The sequence below is a fragment of the Notechis scutatus genome, chromosome 1 (assembly GCF_049901735.1).
Source record: "Notechis scutatus isolate UNSWTSFEM ecotype Mainland chromosome 1, rNotScu1.2, whole genome shotgun sequence".
Taxonomy (NCBI): Eukaryota; Metazoa; Chordata; class Lepidosauria; order Squamata; family Elapidae; genus Notechis; species Notechis scutatus.
In genome coordinates, this window is record NC_142009.1 from 155,644,289 (window position 1) to 155,666,127 (window position 21,839).

At 36.4% G+C, this 21,839-nt stretch overlaps 2 protein-coding genes across 11 annotated transcripts in view; one reads left to right on the forward strand and one right to left on the reverse strand.

Annotated features, from left to right (window-relative positions):
• VPS54 (VPS54 subunit of GARP complex) overlaps window positions 1–1,259 on the forward strand; it is a 52,477-nt gene extending 51,218 nt beyond the window's left edge. For all 3 annotated transcript variants that reach the window (XM_026668434.2, XM_026668436.2, XM_087949112.1), the window contains exon 24: window positions 142–1,259. In XM_026668434.2, coding sequence (XP_026524219.1) covers window positions 142–247 — 106 coding nt within the window. In that variant the 3' untranslated portion in view covers window positions 248–1,259. The remainder of the gene's footprint in view (window positions 1–141) is intronic.
• Window positions 1,260–1,310: 51 nt separating this feature from the next.
• UGP2 (UDP-glucose pyrophosphorylase 2) overlaps window positions 1,311–21,839 on the reverse strand; it is a 29,435-nt gene continuing 8,906 nt past the window's right edge. For all 8 annotated transcript variants that reach the window (XM_026668441.2, XM_087949116.1, XM_026668439.2 and 5 more), the window contains 9 exons: window positions 19,348–19,475; window positions 17,998–18,105; window positions 17,057–17,242; window positions 11,495–11,628; window positions 10,271–10,568; window positions 9,193–9,390; window positions 8,288–8,530; window positions 6,358–6,462; window positions 1,311–2,033 (listed from right to left, as the gene is read on the reverse strand). In XM_026668441.2, the coding sequence (XP_026524226.1) occupies window positions 1,926–2,033; window positions 6,358–6,462; window positions 8,288–8,530; window positions 9,193–9,390; window positions 10,271–10,568; window positions 11,495–11,628; window positions 17,057–17,242; window positions 17,998–18,105; window positions 19,348–19,461 (1,494 nt within the window). In that variant the 5' untranslated portion in view covers window positions 19,462–19,475 and the 3' untranslated portion in view covers window positions 1,311–1,925. The remainder of the gene's footprint in view (window positions 2,034–6,357; window positions 6,463–8,287; window positions 8,531–9,192; window positions 9,391–10,270; window positions 10,569–11,494; window positions 11,629–17,056; window positions 17,243–17,997; window positions 18,106–19,347; window positions 19,476–21,839) is intronic.

Here is a 21,839-nt window from a genome sequence, read left to right on the forward strand (position 1 = left end):
TATATTCTAAGTTTCCAGTATAAAACACAAGATATTAGCCTTAGAACAAATGGATTAACTCTCAACATATATTTTAAATGGCATCTGTGTCAACATGGTTTGAAAATGTATTTCCTGAATGTTTATTTCTGTTCTGCATAGATTGGTTACAGCTGATGTAGCTTTTTACACTGGAAACCTCCAAGCACTGAAAGGGCTTCAGACTCTAGATTTAAACATGGCTGAAATCTGGGAACAGAAGAGGTGACTAACAACTTGCCACTTCACATTGGAATGATTTCTTCTTTGCAGAAGATGGATTCTTGCAAACTGAAGAAGAAACTGTCTTGAAATATGTTAGAACGTAGCTGTAGGAATGATTTGGGGAGAATCCCCTTTTGCAAGAAAAGCAACAGCAGTTCTTTGCGCAGTTTCTTCATTCTGTCTGGAACCAGACTCAGGTTTCTTTGGACCAAATCCAAAAGAGTTCATAGCTGTAACACAGCTGTTGTCTAGAGAGTGCTCTGTAAATCTTTATATTAAAAAGATGCTCTGCATTTCCTCTGGTGCAATGAAATTCATGTGATGTCTCACCTTATTTAATGATGGTACAGTTTGAAAATTCTTGCTGTTGAAATCTTGAGAATGTTTTCACTATAAAAGTATACTGTTAAAATTATTTTTTTACAGATGTTTCTATAAATTCTTAATTACCTACATAACTTTGGATTTGTTAAGGTGCATTCACGTTCCAAAGTATTTTTTTCAATTGAATGACGTACTCTCATCAGGAAACCATATTTGAAATATTTCCTGTATCTTAAAATGAAGTTGTAAAGCTTGCCCAGTTCTCATAAGGGCAAACTGGAAAGGTAGTTCAAGCATATGTTGTTTATTTAAGGAGGGTGATTATAACAGCATAAATTGGCCAGTTTCCGTGCAACATTTACCTCCAAGTTTTTCCCACCCACACCCCAATTAAAATATTTCAAGGGTGCATAGAAATAAATACCCATTAAAGCAACAGTATAAGGGGTATTAATTTATAACATTTTTAATGCTTTCAGGCTGGTACCTGCCTGTTATAAAGTAATAAAGTGCCTGTGTATTTCACCTCACAGCATTTTTATCTAAATCCAGTGAGTGCCTACTCTTGTGATGATTATGTACAACGATAGTCTACCATGTTTTGTGTGCCTATGGCTTTTTTCAAACAGGCATGCCTATCTGTTAACATTAGCAGAAATCACTGTCAATCAAAATAAAACTGTTAAAATGAATTGTTTAACTTATTTCCTAACATCATTACCAACAAAAACCGATATCCAGACTGGGGACTTGATATTCTTTATTTCAGTACCTGTACAGATGTGGAATTCATTTCCTCCTTTGTCTCAACACATTTTATTCTGTTAATATGAATATAATGAAGAAGGTAATCTGTTGAGTATTTAAAAGTAAACTAATGTTTTAAGTAGTGACATTATAGAAGCGAGATGAGAAACAATTATTCAAATGTTTCAGGTACCTTTTCTTTGGGTAAACAGGAGAAAACAGTCCAACTGAGGTTCTGAACCACCTTGTGAAGGGAGTGAGTTACTGTGAATAGCAGAGTTTGAAGTACAGAAAGGCAAATAACATTCTAGACATACCTGCTATAGTAGCAAAAAGTACTTCATAATGTAGGTGTATTTAATAGTGAACAACATATTATTTCACAGTTTTTTCTGTTACAAGCAGTTCAAAAATCATTGAGTATCAGCAATATTGCACTTTAGATTAAATTAATTGAATTACTGAGTTATTTAAATGTCTTTTTTAGTTTTCTCAGTTAAAAAGGGATTACAGAAATAATACTGTAAGAACAGAAGAGTGATTGTATACAAATCTTAATGCCTATATATTCTTCCATTTGTGAAACTATATTATATGAAGTTCATAGCAGCTCAGTGGTCTAGAATCCGAAGATTGCCCGAGACTATTTTGTTCTCCAGAACCGCTCCAGGGGGGATGTCAATCCTGTCACCATGATTTGCAATAATTATGACAGTTCCCTATGTATATAAAAAATAGGAAAATTCCAGTGAGCTGCCTCAAGATAACATTCTAAGTTTAAGTTTACATTTCATTAATTCTGAAGCAATCATATTTCATAAAGTACTGATATTAAACTACTTACATTTATTCTGCAACATCTAACAAAAACACATGCTGTTTCATTAAAGAAATTCCAACCATATGCATTAATTTCCTGTTTCACTAGAACTGTCATTTATATTTGAGAAATGTGTATTTAATTGCAGCCTCAAGATGTTTTCTAAAATTAGCAGAATTAGCTCAGAATGAAGGCATATATCTGAATCCAAGATTGTGGTTCACTACAGAGACAATCATTTTTATAGCAGGAAAGATTTTATGTCCCCCAACCAAACTGCACAAGGAAATATTCTTGGCTGTTAATTGCCAGCCAAGTTTTCCCTTGGGGCTCTGTTCCTGAGGGATGGACTTCTACATCTTTGAGAAATCAACTGCCTGTTCCGAAGCGGCTTACAGCAGGCATATCTGATGAGAACCACTGATGCAGAACTTACAGGTTTTAAACCATTTTTTCTTATTAAATCTTCGTGTTTTCTGAATTTCTGAAATGTTTCTTTCTGAACCCCAACTAAAATATATCTGGGATTGATTACTTTTTTCTACATCTAAGAGGACTGTTTACATAATTACTTCTGTACACTGCTTTTTGTGTTCCTCTTTTTTAATTGCTCAGTGTTTCACTCTTTCTTCCAGTAAAATTCAAAACTGAAAATTTATAACAGCTAATTTGAAAAAGGACATTCCATACAGCAAGTGCTGTTTTTATCCTTTCTTCAAAATGCAAAGAGAACACTGCTTTAATTTAAAACTATAGACAATGCCATTATACCATCACAGACACTGGCAAGTCTTAACAGAGCCATGGGAGCACTGGTCCATTACCTTTTAACTAAGAAATGAAGGTCATATGTTTTTTAAGAGGTCTATGGACAATTTGCCACAGCCAACTCGCTGCAGGACAATTTGCTGTGGGACAAGATTTACACTAATATCAAAGAAATAATGGAATACAATCATTTAAAAAAAGCATGCAAAAGGAGGTACAGAATGAAATGTGAATTGTAAAAATGAAAGTAATTATTTAAAATAGTTAAATAGAATTATTAAATTGTCTTGCAGCAAACTTCCACAGCGACTTGGCCATGGTGAGTTCATATTCCATATAAAAAGTTCCACTGAACCCTAAAAGGCACATGTTTGAACAAGTACCTGGGATATATACTACATTATTCAGGGGCAACATGCTCTTATTTCTCAGGTTGCTCTGAATGGCCAGAAGGGTTCTGCAACAAGTACTGCATGGCATGGGGCCAAGTTATTTGAGGCAGCTCCTCTGCCCAGCTACTTCTACTTGTCCTAACAGAGCTGGCAGGAGAGGCATGCTATGAATCCATTTACAAAGGAATGTCATCCAAAGGATATGGGAGGAAAGCCTTTTCTGCCACAGCATCCGCTCTCATTACCCCTGGGGTAAGTGGCCCTGATGCTGCTGGCCTTTCAAGAGGCTATCAAGACATGACTTTGTCATCACTGGGGATCCAGTATTGGGGAGCAGATAATTGGGATCCAATTGTACTGTAAAATCATTGTATGGGTTGCACTCTCCCACAAATTTAAGTTTTAATTTTTTCTTTGTTTTCTGTTTTTAAGTATGAGCTGTCCAGACTCACCTATGTGAAGTGAACTGCTGTATACATTGAATAAATAAGCAAGCCTCTTTTTCTCTAGAGGGGTTCAGTATGTACCAGCTACTTTGAAACTTTCTGGAGCCAAGACATGGCACAATTCCTCTATGAAGCAAAGTTAAATTTACTGTAGGTGTCAATTACAAGCAGCAGGAAAGTAGAAACTAGCTTCCTGGAAAAACTACTTCAGGTAGCAAAATATGTTCCTAACACGGCTCTCTTTAGATGCAGAATTTACAAAGATCAAAATAGAAATGTGACTAAGTGCTCTCAAATTGTGGTTAAAAGCTTGCACTCAAGAGCCCCAATAATTATCCAATCAGATAATCATTACTCTTGGAATATTACCTACAGTAAATCTCAATCAGTCAAATGAGATGCCGATGCACTTGGAACAGTTCATGATATAGAATTTTAAAAAGGGTTACACCAAGTTGTTTTTACAGCTAAATTGGGGCAGAGCTAATTCTATTTTAAGTCACCATTGTATTTGACCCAATTTACAAATGACAAATTTTTGAAGCCCTATACACTATTTCATTTAAGGTCTTAACCATCAGCAATGATGGAGGGTAAGAATCCCAAAATTCCTGTGGAGACTGATTCTTGAGGGAGAGGAGGAACAGCCAACAGGGAGTGGAAGTGTGGCTCCGGAGGTAGTGGAGGAGGCTGGGGAAGGGCAGAGGCCGGCTGAGCAGTCAGGAGGACCCAGGCCCATCCCCTATCTATCCTAGGGCACGCAGGGAGGAAAGGATAAGGTAGAGATGTGGTCTCCTCGGGAGGAGAAGGCCTTGATCCTCTTCATGGGCTGCAGGTGTGACAACTAAATGGACCTGTGAACTGGCAAACGCTGGAAACAAAGCGTGTAAATATCTCTATAGTTCCTGAGTTTGGCATCCTTCCCAGTGTGTTATCTGTGGACATTCTCCAGCCCTTATCTTGCCTGGTTTGTATTGCTTTTTTCCTTCTTTGTGTAACTGTTTGTGTGGGAGTTTTTTTTGTCTTCCGTCAAAGATATTCGGAGCTTGGAAGCGAAGTGAAGGAATAAAAGGGGCATCACCTGTTTTCTGTGACGGTGTTTGCTTTGTATCCCACCCTGGGTCATCACAATTCCCTTTGTGAAAAAGCTCTGTCCCCAAAAAGATGGGAATCACAGCATCATAAGCTGCTATGTTGCAATTTTTACTTAGATGCCCACAATGAGCTATTAGCACCTCTTCTTAGTCCATTTCATACAGAAGAATTCTTCTTTTGGCTATTTGCTGTTGGAACAGTTTTATTTAGCCTATAGAATCTCTGCATTGTTGACAGCAAGGTACAGAAGGCTACAGGCAGTTTTAGCATATGAGCAACACTAATTTGTATTACATCTTGTATTTTTTAATCACGTCTGACCCATAAAAAAGTTTTAAAACTATTCTTGTGCAATTATATAATTAAGAATGTTATTAATTTGGAAATACTTGCTTTTGGTTTATTTTGTTTGCTTCAAGCAGATACATGCTACTCAACTTGTCTAAACTAATTCTGATTCCATTTTTACATTCTTCAAATCCTTTAATTTTTTTTTTAACTACAAGAATAAGGAATGTTTATTTTAAGGAAATGTTCAGTTGAAATGGTATGAACATATTGAATGGAATTCAGTTCTTAATTTGCGAATCTACCATTTAGTATCTGTATAGTTTGGTATGTTCAAAAGTTTTGTTTATGTCCATTTCCTTCATACTGTATTATTTGTCTATATATCTGTTATTAAGTATATTGAGTTTTATTATTTCTTACTTTTAATATTTTAATTAGCTCTGATTGATTTTAATGAAGAAAAATTCTAGCTTGAGATATTTTACATTTTTCAGAATATATAATGGAGGACAATCCAAACTGGGAGAAGCCCAGCACCATTCCTCTGCTTCATACACTGGAAGATAATTGTTCTTAATTAATTCAATAATATCTGGAAACAAAATTTTATTCTGTCAAGTCTGACATTAATGACAGACACAATAACTTAACAACCCAAGTAGATAATCAGGTTAAAGAAATTAAAGAATTGCAGAGAAGACATCTGCAACTGAGTTTAGAATTCTTCAGGCACCTAAACAAATCGGATGCTAAATGGGAACAAGCAGAAATAGATTTACATAAAAACAGCTTAAAATTTCAGAGGTAATATGGTGAGATCTAGAAATGGAAAATCTACTTAAATCTTATTTTAACCAGCTCTTAAATGAAACTTATTTCTTTGCTTGCATACATATGCAGAGACAGCACAAAACAGCTTTTGAACCAGCTGTGCAAACTCACAAACCATTTGACTACTTTAACAGCTTAAAGTGAAGTGCTTCATGTGCACTTGCCGTTTTGCACAAGAGTACTTCTGACAGTTCTGTGCAATTCTATTTAAGTAATTTAAAATATACGATTAATTTTAAGTAATCAACCGGATGCCCAATAGCAAATGGATATTGCAAGAATGCATTGATGACTTCTAAAGACATTGGCAGATTATGTCAAAAAGTATTGCTTGAGAATGCAGTATTTCAAGTATATAAAAGTTTGGGGTTGTTTTAAAATTTTAATCATATTGACCAACCTTTAATGCAACATGTTTCCCAAACGTGACATCGCCTGAAACAGTTAGATGATCCAGTTCAAGCATATCTGGGATACTTTCAAACCTCCTCAGAAAATCTTGAACCTTAAAAAAAATAAGAATGTAAAGCCTCAGGTTCAATATTTATGAAACTCACAATATGTATTCAAAGAATTGTACTGCAAACTATAGTGCAAAGTTCTTCATTTGGAAAACACAAGCCCCAAGGAAGTGTCATAACTTTTGAATCTGGAACACAACTTGATTCATTGAGGGCCGTATAGTGTTCACTACTATAGCTGTAACTTTAAAGTTAAAAGTGTAGTATTTCATATAGCTCTCTTTAATTGTTCTCCTTGTTCTGATCCACATCTGATTACGTGATGATTACATTTAATTAAGTTATTTTATTCACCTTAGCTAAATTGTATTTGTATCTCACCTTCCTTGTTTTTACAAACAACTCAAAGACAGCAAATATATCCCATTTTCCCCACAGTAACAATCCTATGATGTGCCTTGGGCTGAGAGAGAGTGACTAGCCCGAAGTCATCCACCTGGCTTCCATGGCTAAGGCAGGACTAGAACTCACCATCTCACTGTTTCAAGTCTGGTGCCTGAACCATTAGACCAAGTTGGCTTTTGTCTGAATGGGAAAGTTGAGTGATTTAAGGAAGGCAAAACTATAATGAACAGGTAAAGAGGGACGGGAATACTCTTTATAATGTTTAAGAATTTATTAAAATGATAACCCTAATTTAAAAAACTTTGAAAAAACAACCCTATTAGAATGAGTGTGGGAAGGCACAAATGTTACCCTTCAGTTCAGCCCCTAAATACAAACTTTTAAAAGCTTTAGAATGCCAGGATAACTGTGAAGGATCAGTGGCCTCAACTTGGTCTTACAATCTTCTGCAAGATTGCAAGATGCTACTACTCACTGGAAGGACCAGAGATGCTGGTTTTGGTTTTGGGGGAGGAACAATGAAATGGCATGGAAAGGGGAAACTTCTGGGAAGAATCTGCTACCACATTCTTAACATTTTCTAAATCAGGCCCAAATCTAATATATTCTGAGACAGCTGGGGATCACCATGTGTTGCCCGATCATTTTTAACGTGGCTTACTTGTGCTTGAAGTATTTAAAATCTGACTGCAATAAACTGGTCTGGAGGTTATCACGCAACAGTTAACCCAAGGTAGGTAAATAATTTTCCCAAGAGGCCACTGGTGAGAAACTCAGGCTGTTGTAGAAGGCCTCCTCCTCCTCCTCCTCTGTTACTGCAAGCCAGACAGGGACAGTGAAAAGGCCAGAGGTGGCCTTTAAAATGTCCAGGTTTAGATTAACTAAATTTTGTAAGGCCACCAGAGTCATATAAATGGTCTAGAAATTAACTTTTTAAATAACAATTCACACACACACACAAAAAAAAAAACCAAGAAGCAACAAAATTGTTATGAGCAGTAACATTATATTGTAATAGATGCAAACTGGCCTATTGCACTAATCAATATGTAGATTGCAGAAATAGTTCTTTATGACAATTACATTTTCACAAAACTTTTCCAATCAGATTAATCACAATCTTTAACCTTATTATTGTATTTTAATCTACTCAATTAGAGAACTGTTAGCCACTCAAAGAGTCTCAGGATATAGCCAAATAAAGAAATAAGCACGTTACATGCAATAACGTAGATGATGCTTCAGTAACTGACCTCAAACACTAGTTTTGTACTGCTAGTACTAGAATGACTTGATAAAAATAGGTAGCAACTCATGGATAATCACATGTAGAGAACATTTTAGGATACTATCAGTCTTACTCCTATTCGCTTAAGAGTAATTAGCAAAAGCTATTTTTACTATCTTATAGATTGAATGTCTGCTTCCAAAGATAATTTTTCAAAATTCAGTAATTATGTGTACCTTGGTGAAAGAGCTCCCCAACTTGACCAGTGGCACAGAAGGAAATTCCCGTTTCTCACTCATTGTTAGAGACCCAGCATTAAGGCTGTACAGGTTAGACATCACAAGTAGAAGATCAGACGTGGTCTTGACCGGCAAGAAACGGCTACGGGGAACATTTATTCCCAAAGAGTTCTCAAAACTTTTAATAGCAGCACCAACCGCAGTCTCCAGTTGAATAACATTTAGACCACCATCTAAAGTCTGGAAGAAAAAGTGTTCAAGATCATGGGATATGCTAAGCTATCGGAGTTTTACAGATTCGATTCAATTCAAGTGAGCTTAGAAACTTTAGGTCTGCTAAGCCTGAAATAAAAAGAGTTTAATCAGTACATACACATGAGATTTTCTTCAGCCGCCATTTATTTGGGAAATGGGAAGCCAAGTTTTATCTTACATGTTCCTGTCTGCCACAGTTCTCCAAACAAGCAAGGAATGTAAGTTAGAACTTATAGTTTCATGATTAAGTGTTGACAGGAACATGAAAATGAGCATAATTTCCCATTATGTTATCCTAAAGAGATGAAAATATTCCCTAGAGATTATTTTGTGATCTATAAAATGAAAATGATACATTTAAAAAGATAGGTTAATCTGAAAAATGTTAAATGTGAATTTTAAATAAAAGATAATAAGTATTCCTCCAAGAATAATATAGACTAATATTATAGAAACACTAATGATTATCAATGTGCTCTTGAAATACTTTTCCAGATTGATCTGATATACTTACAAATTCCTCACAAATACTATTTTGAAGACAGGAGATCCATAAATGTAAATAGAGTTTGAAATACCTCTGTAGCTGATTAGCTCAAGAGAATTCATAATGTTATTCTCACCACTTTAATTATTTACAGGCTTACCTTTGGATTTACAATAATTTCCATATCAATAGCATTCTGTTCCTGCAGCCTTTTAATTGCAGATAGTGAAACCCACAGGTTGTTTGTGTTGAATATTTTGAATTTTGAAACAGATTTGAATTCATCAACATGTGCTTTTGGCACCTGAGCTATTTCAACTAGCCTCAGTTTGTTTTCATACTGTGTAAGCGTACCACCCTGCAAAAGTAAAAAAGGCCTTTATTAAATAGAAATCTGTCACAGTGCCTAAACAAATGGCTAAAGAAATTTATGGCTTTGGTCACAATTATTTGGTACTACTGGTTTCAGTGAGATCTAGTTGCAATTACTTTAACTTTAGAAGCCCACATATATTTTGCCATGGCATAATTTAGTCCACTGTTGTAATAGATTTAATATTGGACAAAAAGTTGCTTTTATTTTTCTCACAGCAACGTAATATAATCTTTATATAGCTTTTTGGAACTATATTGTATTAAATTCAATGGCATTAATTTCCCACACTGTTTTCCTTTATGCGCTCTTTATACGATATTCAGAAGCAGGATACTACATCTTAAGGGGCACTGTAACTGCATGCATGCATACTTTTGCTTTTTAAAAATAACACTTAAAAAAAATATCTATCTTGGAAGTGGTCTGAAAAGCAATTTTAAAAAATCATTTTTATGAGGAATTTTCCTAATTAGCATCCTCTCAAATTATGTCTTTTGTGATAAATACCTAGGAGAACCTCAATGGAATACAAAATAAAAAGGCAAAAGTAGTCGGTTTCCAGCAATATAGAACTCTAAATGCATAATGTACAAAATCAATCTCAGCAGTGGAGGAAGGTAGAAAAAGGATTAGCATTTCCAGAGTGGGAATGTAACTAATGTGTAAGAATGGGTCTTGCTTCCTGCCACAAGAAGTAGTCTGCAGATCTGGTTCACAGACCAAGGATGGGGTGGGAAAAATAAATTTCTAGAGGACCAATGTGTTGCAAATGGGGAATATAATAGATTTAGCAATCCTTGTCATTAAACTCAAGTATAGAGATTTTACATACAATGAAATCAACTGAATCAAATGTTTTTACCTTCACATCTGCCCTTGTTTTATTGGTGACCTCCATAACAAATTCACATCTTTTTCCATTTGGTGAATTCATGAGATGATTGAGAATATAGAGATCAACAGTAGCCCCAAGATTATCTATGTTGGACACAAAAATATATTCCTTCCCATCTTCAATAAAAATATCTAGCAATCCAGAATTATAGAAACTTGCATAGATGTCTCCATGGCCAGGAGGATACCAAGCCTCTGTGTTCTCTCCTGAGTAAGATACATCTTTTGCTACTGGAAGTAAAGACTCCTTATTAATTCGAGGATACCTGGAAAAAAATTAAGCCCTCAGAGTAGCAGTTGAAACAGTAGATGAGGCAGCACTGGATCAATTCAATGTCTGAAGGGAACATCAATCATTAATTACTTATTATAGCATGTTTATGAAACAAAAAGCTCATATTTAGTTTATAATTGAGAACAGTAATTTTCAAAAGGAATTTAAAATACATACAGGTCTAGAGTTACTAAAATATCTGGGAAAAGCTGGTTTTCCATGGAAGAACTTATAACCAAGCTCTTCAAATATCACAGAAAGCTAAGGGAAACTATGTGGGGGGAAATGATCTCAGCTATCAATTTAGCTGAAATAATAAAACTGTAACACCAAAATATAATGAATACACAGCATTATTATTATTCTCTGACCAAATGCAGCTTTTCCCATGAGGGGACGGTGCATTAGAAAACAGAATCCATAAACATAAAGAGAAGAATTGTCTCAAAACACTCATTCTCTCACCTACATCTCATTTACAATTCTATTCATTGTAGTTATGTAACAATCTTCTTTGTAATTTAAAAATTAATTCTTAAAGCCTACATAACAGTTTGAAGATTTTTACTGCTACTATTTACATAAGAATTGACTGGCCTCCTTAAATGCTATTTCTTCTGCAACTACATAACTTTTATTATAAGAGCTGCTGTGGTGCAGTGGTTAGAATGCAGTACTGCAGACTACTTCTGCTGACTGCTGGCTGCCTGCAATTTGGCAGTTTGATTCTCACTGGCTCAAGGTTGACTCAGCCTTCCATCCTTCCACGGTTGGTAAAATGAGGACCCAGATTGTTGAGGGCAATATGCTGATTCTGTAAACTGCTTAGAGTGGGCTGTAGAGCACTGTAAAATGGTATATAAGCCTAAAAGCTTTTGCTAAGCTATTGTGCTATTATTAAAATTGAACTATAATTACCTGCTTTGATTAAAAGTGTAGATTTTCACACCACTGTGGCTGTATTTCTGCAAGATTTTTTTTGTATCTTCATCAGTGTTGAAGGAATTCATCAGAACTAGAGGAACATCTGTATTGTAAGTCTTATTTAGATGCTACAAAAATAAAATATTGATTATTTTAAACATTTCACTAACATTAAAGATATCTAATGTTCAAGAATTATTAAACATGTGTATTTTCAATACAACAGTCAACCAATAGGAAAAAAAAACACACACAGGCTTCTAATTCAAACAACAGTTAAGATGTTAAAACAATTCCTATAAAAATATGTGCTAAATATAACCCTCATATTCCAGCTTTTTACTGGATCAAAATTATTCTTTTACTTTGGATCACAGTAAATAAATATAGTTAAAATATGGTCCAAAAATTTAATTATCTAAGATATTATCAATCAATCAAGAGCTTTGATTAGAAATAGTGATGGTTAACACTGTAAAAAATAAATGAATCCCTTATGCCAAAAATTCAGTTTGAATCATCACTAAATATATTCTTACTAAATATACTAACTGCAAGGTTCTTTGAAAAATCTGTCTCATAAAATGAAAATGAAGATCCTGCAAGAGACAAATGACTTAAATTAGCACTTAGTGTCTTATCATGTTTATATGCTTTCACATTACCAATGTAGGGAACAGGCAACTTTACCACCACATAAATCAGAGATGGAGTTATTTTGTGATGCAGTTCGATTGTTATGTAGTAAACAAGCTAGAAGTCTTTATTCAGTGGCAATTTTTCTTTTGAAGATCTGCAACCATTTAAAAATATTTGGGAAGATGGATGATTAGCTACATATGCATAGAACATATGCACACACACCAGCTTAACTGGAATTGATTGGTATGGAAAGCATCACTTGTTTGTGCATCAGGCAGTAATGATCAAAAATATTACATCTATCGGGCCCACTATGAAGGGAAGACAGGGTATTGATTAGATTCTCATCTGGTGGGACCACAAAAAAGGGCCTTCTTGATGGTGGCTCTTTCTTTATGGAACGTCTTTTCCCCCAAGGTATGGGTGCCCCCCCCCCCCCACTGTTGCTTTTCATGGGCCTGGTCAGTGGGCCTGGTAATCACAAATGGATCAAGTAGCTGATTTAATTGTACTGTTGTTGTCGGGGGGGGGGGAGAGGGGGGTTGAAGTGGGTTTTTTATTTATAATGGAATTTTAAAATGTTATAACCCACCCAAAGTCACCTATGTATCAGTAAGATGGCTATGTAAATTTGTTTAACAAATACATAAATTAGTGCATGCCACTTAATTGCCATTAACCACTTACAAGGAAATTCATTTTCATCAGCTGCAAAGAATTGTTGGGTTTGGGGTCATGCAAAGATATAATATTGGAATATCATAATGGGGAATAGCTCTCCTAGTGAGGTGGTACAAACTGTAAGTGTTAGAATATAGTTTTGAAAATGGACAAGGAAAAATATGTTGTAGAACAAAACTGCCCAGTCACTCAATTGTGAGATAGGCAGCATATAAATTTAAGAAATAAAAAATAATAAGTTGTATCTTATAATACCATCTCATCCATTTTTGTCAACAGAGAGAATGAAACACTGCTGTTCATTAGGCATACTTTGTCCTGGGCAGCTAATTAGTGGCATTGTCTAGAATAGAATAGACTATTTTTAGTCTTCACCAATTTGTCTTTATCAATTCTGTCTTCAATGTTTATAATAAATGTTAAACTGCCTGGTTTCATTCATATTTTAGTCACATCCAAATTCAAACTACAGTACTGCAAAAATGTGTTCATTGGGACGTGCTATTGAACATACAAAGATTGGTCCAAAATATATCAATCAGACTGGAAGACGTGGCTTTTTCTATGGTAGTTTCCTGATTCAGAAATGTTCTCAATCATCTAACATTGATAAGCACCCTCTCCTATCACTTCTTGTGTTTCGGCCCAAGAAACTTTGCCTCAGAAAATAGAGGAACACATACATGAAGTATTTCACCCCACTCTTCAACCCACAGCTTATAAATTACAAAGGAACTGGGGACGGAGAGTAGTAGAATGAAAAACCAAGTTCAGGTTCTTAGTTATAAAATTAGAATTGTTTACTGAGTAAAACCTTTCAATGCATAAATAGCTATCCCTAATTAGGAAGAATGGCAAATATAATCCAAGTGTTTATGGAAACTGCAGAGAGCAACTACTGTATCTGAAGAGGAATTTCCTTTCTTCCTTGTAAAGAATGTCTTTCCTAACTTGATGCTTGCGACAATATATGTACATTATCTAAAGTTATGTTTCCTGTTTTGAAAATACTTTTATCTGTATGGAAAACTGAAATATCTTCAACCTACAAATATTTTGTAACATAAAATATAAATTATTTATTTGTAAGCTGGCTCAAATATTCTCCAGTATGAGGTCAGGACATAAATTCAGTCTGGTGTGGTGGTTAAGGCTAGAAACAGAGAGACTATGAGTTTTAGTCCAACATTAGGTAAGAAGCCAATTGGATGACCTTGGGCAGTCACTCTGTCTCAGCCAAGGAAATAGGCAACTTGCCAAGAAAACAGCAAGGACTGGCTCGAAGGCACTACATGCATACAAAAGCAACATTTATACATCAAAAGTTTAAACAGCAAATTCAGTAAGGAAACGTCTAATGAACCCTAGTTTCTGATTAAGTTTTACAGCATTTACTTAGCACTTAAAAACTGCCAAAGATATCAAGAAAGCAAATAAAATAGGAAATATACAGTGACTGAAGCTTTAACTAAGTCTTTGCCATCAACTTGACTTCTAAGGGAGGGCATTTTTAATATTAAAAAAAAAAAAAACTTTATTTACCATAATTCTAAAGGGCCAGGAGGATTGAAGGCTTTCACAAAAATGCCAAAGATGCTGTCACATACTGTCACAATGCAAGTTGTGCCGTTTTCTAATGTGTATGCAATGCTGTGATATATATACAAAAGAGGTAAATTGGGCTGCAAAAGTGTAAGTCATCATTTACTCCTCCCTCATCACAAACAAGATTTTTTTTAGCTCAACACACTGAAGTTAATTGAAAATTGACAAGATGGCTCACCTACTAGCATCGGTGCCAGTAACTGTCATATGCTTTGGTTTTTGAACTAATTCAGCTTTATGATTGTAGCCTCGTAACAATCAAGCCTGGACAGCATACTTTTCTCACAAGCCACTTTCCCTCCACCACCACCACCCCCTTTGGGACACTACAGACTTGAAAAGCATACGCTATATTTGAAACTAATGCCTTTCAAATAATAATTACAATTGGAACAAATGAAACTAACATATGAATTGAACCCCAGCACTTTTTAAATGTTCCTTAAATAAAGGGTTCCTTGTGATTACAAGGTCCTTTCACTGACATACTTCCTCTCCTTGCTCCCAGCTCTATACAGCGAATGGAGTTTGGAAAGGTAATGCTCAAAGCTATTGCTCAATATGATCATTGTGAATGAAAGAATATCCATACAACCTACTATCTACAAAACATACAATCTACTATCTACATACAATCTACCGTATCTACAAAATACAATCTACTATCAATCTATTCCATTTACAAACTTCTCATTGCTCCTTGTCTACATAGAGCAGGGGTCCCCAACCGCTGGTCCGCGGACCGGTACCGGGCCGCGGAACAAGCCTTACCGGGCCGCTGGTTGCTGGGCGCCGCCATCTTTTGGGTAAAAAGTGCTTCCGGTGAGCTTTTCCGGGTAGAAAGCTCACCGGCACTTTTCATCAAAAAGATGGCGGCGCTATATCTCGGTGAGCTTTTCCGGGTAGAAAGCCATTTCTACCCGAAAAGCTCACCGAGCGCTGCGCCGCCATCTTTTTGATGAAAAAGTGCTTCCGGTGACGTCACCGGAAGCACTTTTTCGTCAAAAAGATGGCGGCGCCCAGTTGACGCCGGTACCGGGACGCGGCGCCCAGCTGATGCCGGAACCGGGTCGCGGCGTTGAAAAGGTTGGGGATCCCTGACATAGAGCACTCGAATTACCACTCAACCCACAATCCACTTTAAAATGCAATCATTGGAATGTGATTCTGCAAGTTTGTTTGTGCTTTGAAGATCCAATGTGCATAATTTCATATAACTGCTGATTGCAGGCAATAAAACAGAAAAAGACTACGTTCTTACAATCAAATTGGACATGGCATGGAATGGACAGCAGGATCAACAATATTTTCAAGTTCTATTTTTTTTTACGACCTGAGAAACAACAGCCAAAACTTAAACATTTTCCAAAACCTCTCAGACCAATGCTATCCTTGACATAAGCAACACTGCCTCAAGTTCATGATGGCATGAAAAGTCATCCAGTGTCTACCATAAACTTCTTGGTATTGCTGCTTTAATGACCTTCTACCAAATGGATTAATAAGCAGTAGTGTAAAAAACATTGCTATTTGCCTCTAGCACCAATTAATGTTTCATAGGGACACGTGGGGATTCATGGCTATTGGTATCGATAGCAGAGTGACTGCTTCTGAAAGCCATCTGCCCAGAGACTAGTGGAATTCCTTGTGCAGTTGGTTGGCCATTGTGAGAACAGACTGCTGCATCAGATGTGCCAGGGGTCTAATTCAGCAGAACGCTGCTTATGTTCTTCTGTTCCTATAGCTTTTGGAATGGTAATGGAAACCCACCCCCACACCTCAAAAGGTCCTTTCATCTTTTACTCTGTTAATAAATTACCAGTTTTGACAATGCATATTTGGAAAGGATCAAGCAAAACAAACCTATTTCATCAACTCCAGTAAAAAAACATTTAATTGCCTTTTTTATCTGTCAAACATTTCCAGCTAAAATTCAGAAGAAATAGGAAATAGAAGAGGCAATTTGGTCTAGAGTTAAGGCACCAGGCTACAAACCAAGAGAGCAAGTTTCAGTGCTGCCTTAGTCCTGAAATCAGCTGAGTGACTTTGGCCCGTCATTCTCTCTCAGCCCACGACATTTGGCTTGAATGACAAGCCAGTCAAGACAATCCCTGTCATAACCAATGGATCCACGTTCCATTGGGGGGTAGGGGAGAGTAAACCCTTCACTTGTAGAAAATGTTAGGAAGAAAAAAGATCAGAAGAAATTCTATTTATTTTCAAAAATTTGAACCTCTTCTTTCATCTGTATTTTTAAATTTCAGGAAGAACTATAACATTTTACAGATTGTGTATTTGCTATGCTGCCTGAAGAATAGGGAAAGCCGAAAAAGAAAAGAGAGAGAAAACACTGTGTCAGTACTTTCTCAGTACAGTTCTTAATGTTATATTCCAATTTGCTCTCAGGTGCTCTTTTACAAGTTGTTATATGCTAAAAAGTGATGATGCATCAATATGAGGTAGTTGGAATAATTGTAAAATTCCTTGAAATAGACCAAAAAAATTAGATTCCGCATAATGCAACTTTCCCACTGGGATTTCAATGTTTTGCATAGGCTCTCTGTGAATGATAGCCACAGATTTTAGAACAATTATTTAACAAGGAGAACTCACATATATGTTACTCACCTCAATCTGTTGAACTGTTAAATCCAGGAATGTATTCTCATTTCGTACACCAATAAGACTTTTGGGGCCTTTACATCCCATACTGGTGCCCAAGCCACCATTGAGTTTCACCACAACTAACTTGTTCAAAACTGAAGCAATGCTATCAGGTATTCCTCTTGCTTTTATCTTCTCATACGGCTGTATCTGAAAGGAAAACAATGGTGATAAGCATGAATAATATAGAATAACTCTATACTCTTTACAGTATTCCATTGTAAAATGGAATTGCAAAATAAAGCATGCAGTTTTACTGCAAATTTAAAAAGATTTAAAGTTTGGTTTTGGCTACACAAGACAAAATCTTTATCCATACAGCATTGTAGAATTGTCTATATTGGTGAAAGCAATCCAAAGACTGATTGCTGTTCTTCCCAACTACTGTGTTTGGTTACTGTCTTAAAATACTCTCTCCCCATTTGAAGGCAACAAGTTTAGGTTAAGTGGTGAGTGGCTGCAGAAGTAAAACTAGGCAACCAAAACTGATTTAATAAATCTTATTACAAATATACATTGAATGCCAGAAAAGATTATGCTTTAGGGCAGGGGTCTCCAACCTTGGCAACTTTTAAGACTTGTGGACTTCAATTCCCAGAATTCCTCAGCCAGTTTTATATTAGGGAACCTAATATATTTGTTACTCCAATTCCTGGACTGTTGTTTTTTTTAGAAGCCTCCTTTCATGACTCAAAGATAAGTGACAGATATAAGTGACATTTTCTTTTTAGGCAAATTGATATCCTGATACATCATGGCTGTTGGCTTTCATTTCTTCAAATCAAAACCTAATTCCTTTGTATTGCTTAGTGTGAACTTCTTCAAAATGGGTAAGTCAGAACATGATATTTAAAAAGCAGTAAGATCCACAAGAAATTGGTAATTCACATCATGCTGCAACTTACAGAATCTTCTGGAGGTCTTTGAATCTTTTCCCAGTCTACTGATGGTCCTTTTTCTTGTAAGAATCTGTGAAAAAGCTTTTGAAATCCTTCCAGATCCTTTTTAGTGTGCTGAAAAAGGCAAATGAATCAGATTTTTAAAAAAACTCCTTATGCAAAACAGAGATATAAAATTATTGTAAAAGGTGAGGCAACAGAACCAAAGCCATTTCTCTTTCATTTTTGAGAGGAAAAATGGAGCAAGACTACATGTTATGAGGTTCTAAAAATGTAGCCATCTTTTTATATCCTTAGAAAAAGCAGGCAAACAAAACACAGAAAAGGAATGATCAAAGATATATTAATGCAAAGAAATCAATGTGTTTAGGATTCAATCCTTCCTTTCACAAAATTACAATGTAGAAGGCAGTGATTTTTAAACAGCTAAGAAAAAGGAAGGCATCCAAAGTTTAAAATATATTTTTACATATGTATAATGCATGCATACATGCAATCAGCTTTTTTTTTCTGAACCAGAATACAATATCATTAACAGCAGTTTCTATTTCTATGTCTTTGTTTTCATCATTTGCAAGTATTTCTGGAAACTGATGGTGTCACTGTAATGAGGAAAACTATCCTTTCTGGGTTAGCTATGAATATTTTCAAATATATAACAATTTCTTGCATACATAAACAATTTGTATACCATTTTTTAAAAAAACATTGTTTCTTCTTTTTTTCTATTTCTCCCTCCCATTGCTACGCAAGACAAAGTGAATATGGAAGAATTTTCTTATCAATAGTTACAGCAATAACCATTATAACTTTTTAGTATTTCACACACACATGCTAAACCCTTATGATACGCACATACACACACACACACACTTAAAATTCACTTGGTATAACTTTATTTATAGTTTTTATGTATCTATTACTTCTTGCCCCTCTATTACATAACTAACTCTATGTTAGAGTTGTCATGCTTGCCCACTGCTTAGGATGTTTCACTGTGTAACAATCAAGAAGTATTAACAAAGGAGCTGAAGGCAAAACAGATAAGCATGGTCAGAAAGTATAGGTAAAAAATCATATTTTATTATGTATCAGCTAATCTATCCCAAAACAGAAAGAATGCACAGAAAACTGCTTTCTAACTTACATTGTTTAATATTATTACACGTAGTCCTAATGGGACATTGTTTAAGAACAAGGCTCTTGAAGTGGCTGCACTTAAAATTCCTGTTTCCCTGAGAAATTCCAGAACATTTGTCTAGATACTGTACTTATCCCATATATATCCACAAATTCTAAACATTACACAAACAGGATCTACTCAAGAATACACTGCAATTTTGTTTTAGTCCCAACCTGTAGTTCATTCTGTGGTGCAGTTCCAAGTATTTTATCCAGTTCTGTTTTCATAGAATATTCCAATTCTTGCTTAATAGCTTCCTGGAATGGGGAGGTACCAGCCTGACTCATCGCTTTGCTAAAATCTTTAAAAAGAAACAGAGACAATTTTATAGGCATATCATAGAGAACAAAATGCTTAACAATGAAACATAATATTAAAACTGTACTTTATTTAAAAGCATTATATACACTGCTCAAAAAAATAAAGGGAACACTTAAACAACACAATGTAACTCCAAGTCAATCACACTTCTGTGAAATCAAACTGTCCACTTAGGTAGCAACACTGATTGACAATCAATTTCACATGCTGTTGTGCAAATGGAATAGACAAGAGGTGGAAAGCATAGGCAGTTAGCAAGACATCCCCAATAAAGGAGTGGTTCTGCAGGTAGTGACCACAGACTACTTCTCAGTTCCTATGCTTTCTGGCTGATGGATTGGTCACTTTTGAATGCTGGCGGTGCTTTCACTCTAGTGGTAGCATGAGACGGAGTCTACAACCCACACAAGTGGCTCAGGTAGTGCAGCTCATCCAGGATGGCACATCAATGCGAGCTGTGGCAAGAAAGTTTGCTGTGTCTGTCAGCGTAGTGTCCAGACCATGGAGGTGCTACCAGGAGACAGGCCAGTACATCAGGAAACGTGGAGGAGGCCTTAGGAGGGCAACAACCCAGCATCAGGACCGCTACCTCCGCCTTTGTGCAAGGAGGGACAGGAGGAGCACTGACAAAGCCCTGCAAAATGACCTCCAGCGGGCCACAAATGTGCATATGGGTGCTCAAACGGTCAGAAACAGACTCCATGAGGGTGGTATGAAGGCCCGACATCCACAGGTGGGGGTTGTGCTTACAGCCCAACACCATGCAGGACGTTTGGCATTTGCCAGAGAACACCAAGATTGGCAAATTCACCACTGGCGCCCTGTGCTCTTCACAGATCAAAGCAGGTTCACACTGAGCACATGTGACAGACATGACAGGGTCTGGAGACGCCGTGGAGAACGTTCTGCTGCCTGCAACATCCTCCATCATGACCGTTTTGGCAGTGGGCCAGTAATGGTGTGGGGTGGCATATCTTTAGGGGGCCACACAGCCCTCCATGTGCTCACCAGAGGTAGTCTGACTGCCATTATCGAGATGAGATCCTCAGACTCCTTGTGAGACCATATGCTGGTGCGGTTGGCCCTGGGTTCCTCCTAATGCAAGACATTGCTAGACCTCATGTGGCTGGAGTGTGTAAGCAGTTCCTGCAAGACGAAGGCATTGATGCTATGGACTGGCCCGCCTGTTCCCCAGACCTGAATCCAACTGAGCACATCTGGGACATCGTCTCACTCCATCTACCAACGCCACGTTGCACCACAGACTGTCCAGGAGTTAGGGGATGCTTTAGTCCAGGTGTGGGAGGAGATCCTTCAGGAGATCATCCGCCACCTCATCAGGAGCATGCCCAGGCGTTGTAGGGAGGTCATACAGGCACGTGGAGGCCACACACACTACTGAGACTCATTTTGACTTGTTTTAAGGACATTACATCAAAGTTGGATCAGCCTGTAGTGTTTTTTTCCACTTTAATTTTGAGTGTAACTCCAAATCTAGACCTCCATGGGTTGCTAAATTTGATTTCCATTGATAATTTTTGTGTGATTTTGTTGTCAGCACATTCAACTATGTAATGACCGAAGTATTTAATAAGAATATTTCATTCATTCAGATCTAGGATGTCTTATTTTTGTGTTCCCTTTATTTTTTTGAGCAGTGTATTTATTTTGTACAATATTTTTACAGATGCAACATATTCTTGTATTTTGCTAGTCAACCAATGGACAAAATGAGGGTGCATTCCACTTTTGTCCTTGTTATTAGTCATGGGGAAAAAATCCCCAAATAATAGCTATTCTTTTTCTAAATCATCAGACTGTTCTGCAGTTGCACAGCTGAGCATTACTGATTTGCCAAGGATACAATCTTCCTTTCACAAAATTATGTCATACAAAAAATGTAGAAACTTGGTGATAAACTCCAGTAATTTTTCTCTCCCTTAGTGTTTTCTGGTTCAAGGGTTCAGTTATTATTAAGCAACATGAAGTGAATTGCTGCATATTTCTTACCTGCATTTACAAAACTTTAATTTTAAGGCACTTATTTTACACATTCAAAAATAGCAGAGGAGGTATCTGTTATTAGGAGATTACATAAGTACAAGATTCTAGATGGGGGGGGAGGAAATCTGATAATCCTTCACCATTAAACAGAAAATTAGTCAAAATCAGCTGACATATAGTACAGAAACAATCCAAAATATCAATCATCATAAATCAGCAGTAGCATTTTCTTTAATTTTTTTAAAAGTGTGTATGTTAAAGAAACAAAACATAGTGATTTGCTTTTCCCTAATGTACAGTAACATATCAACTCAAAACTACACAAGAAACATTTAGGTAA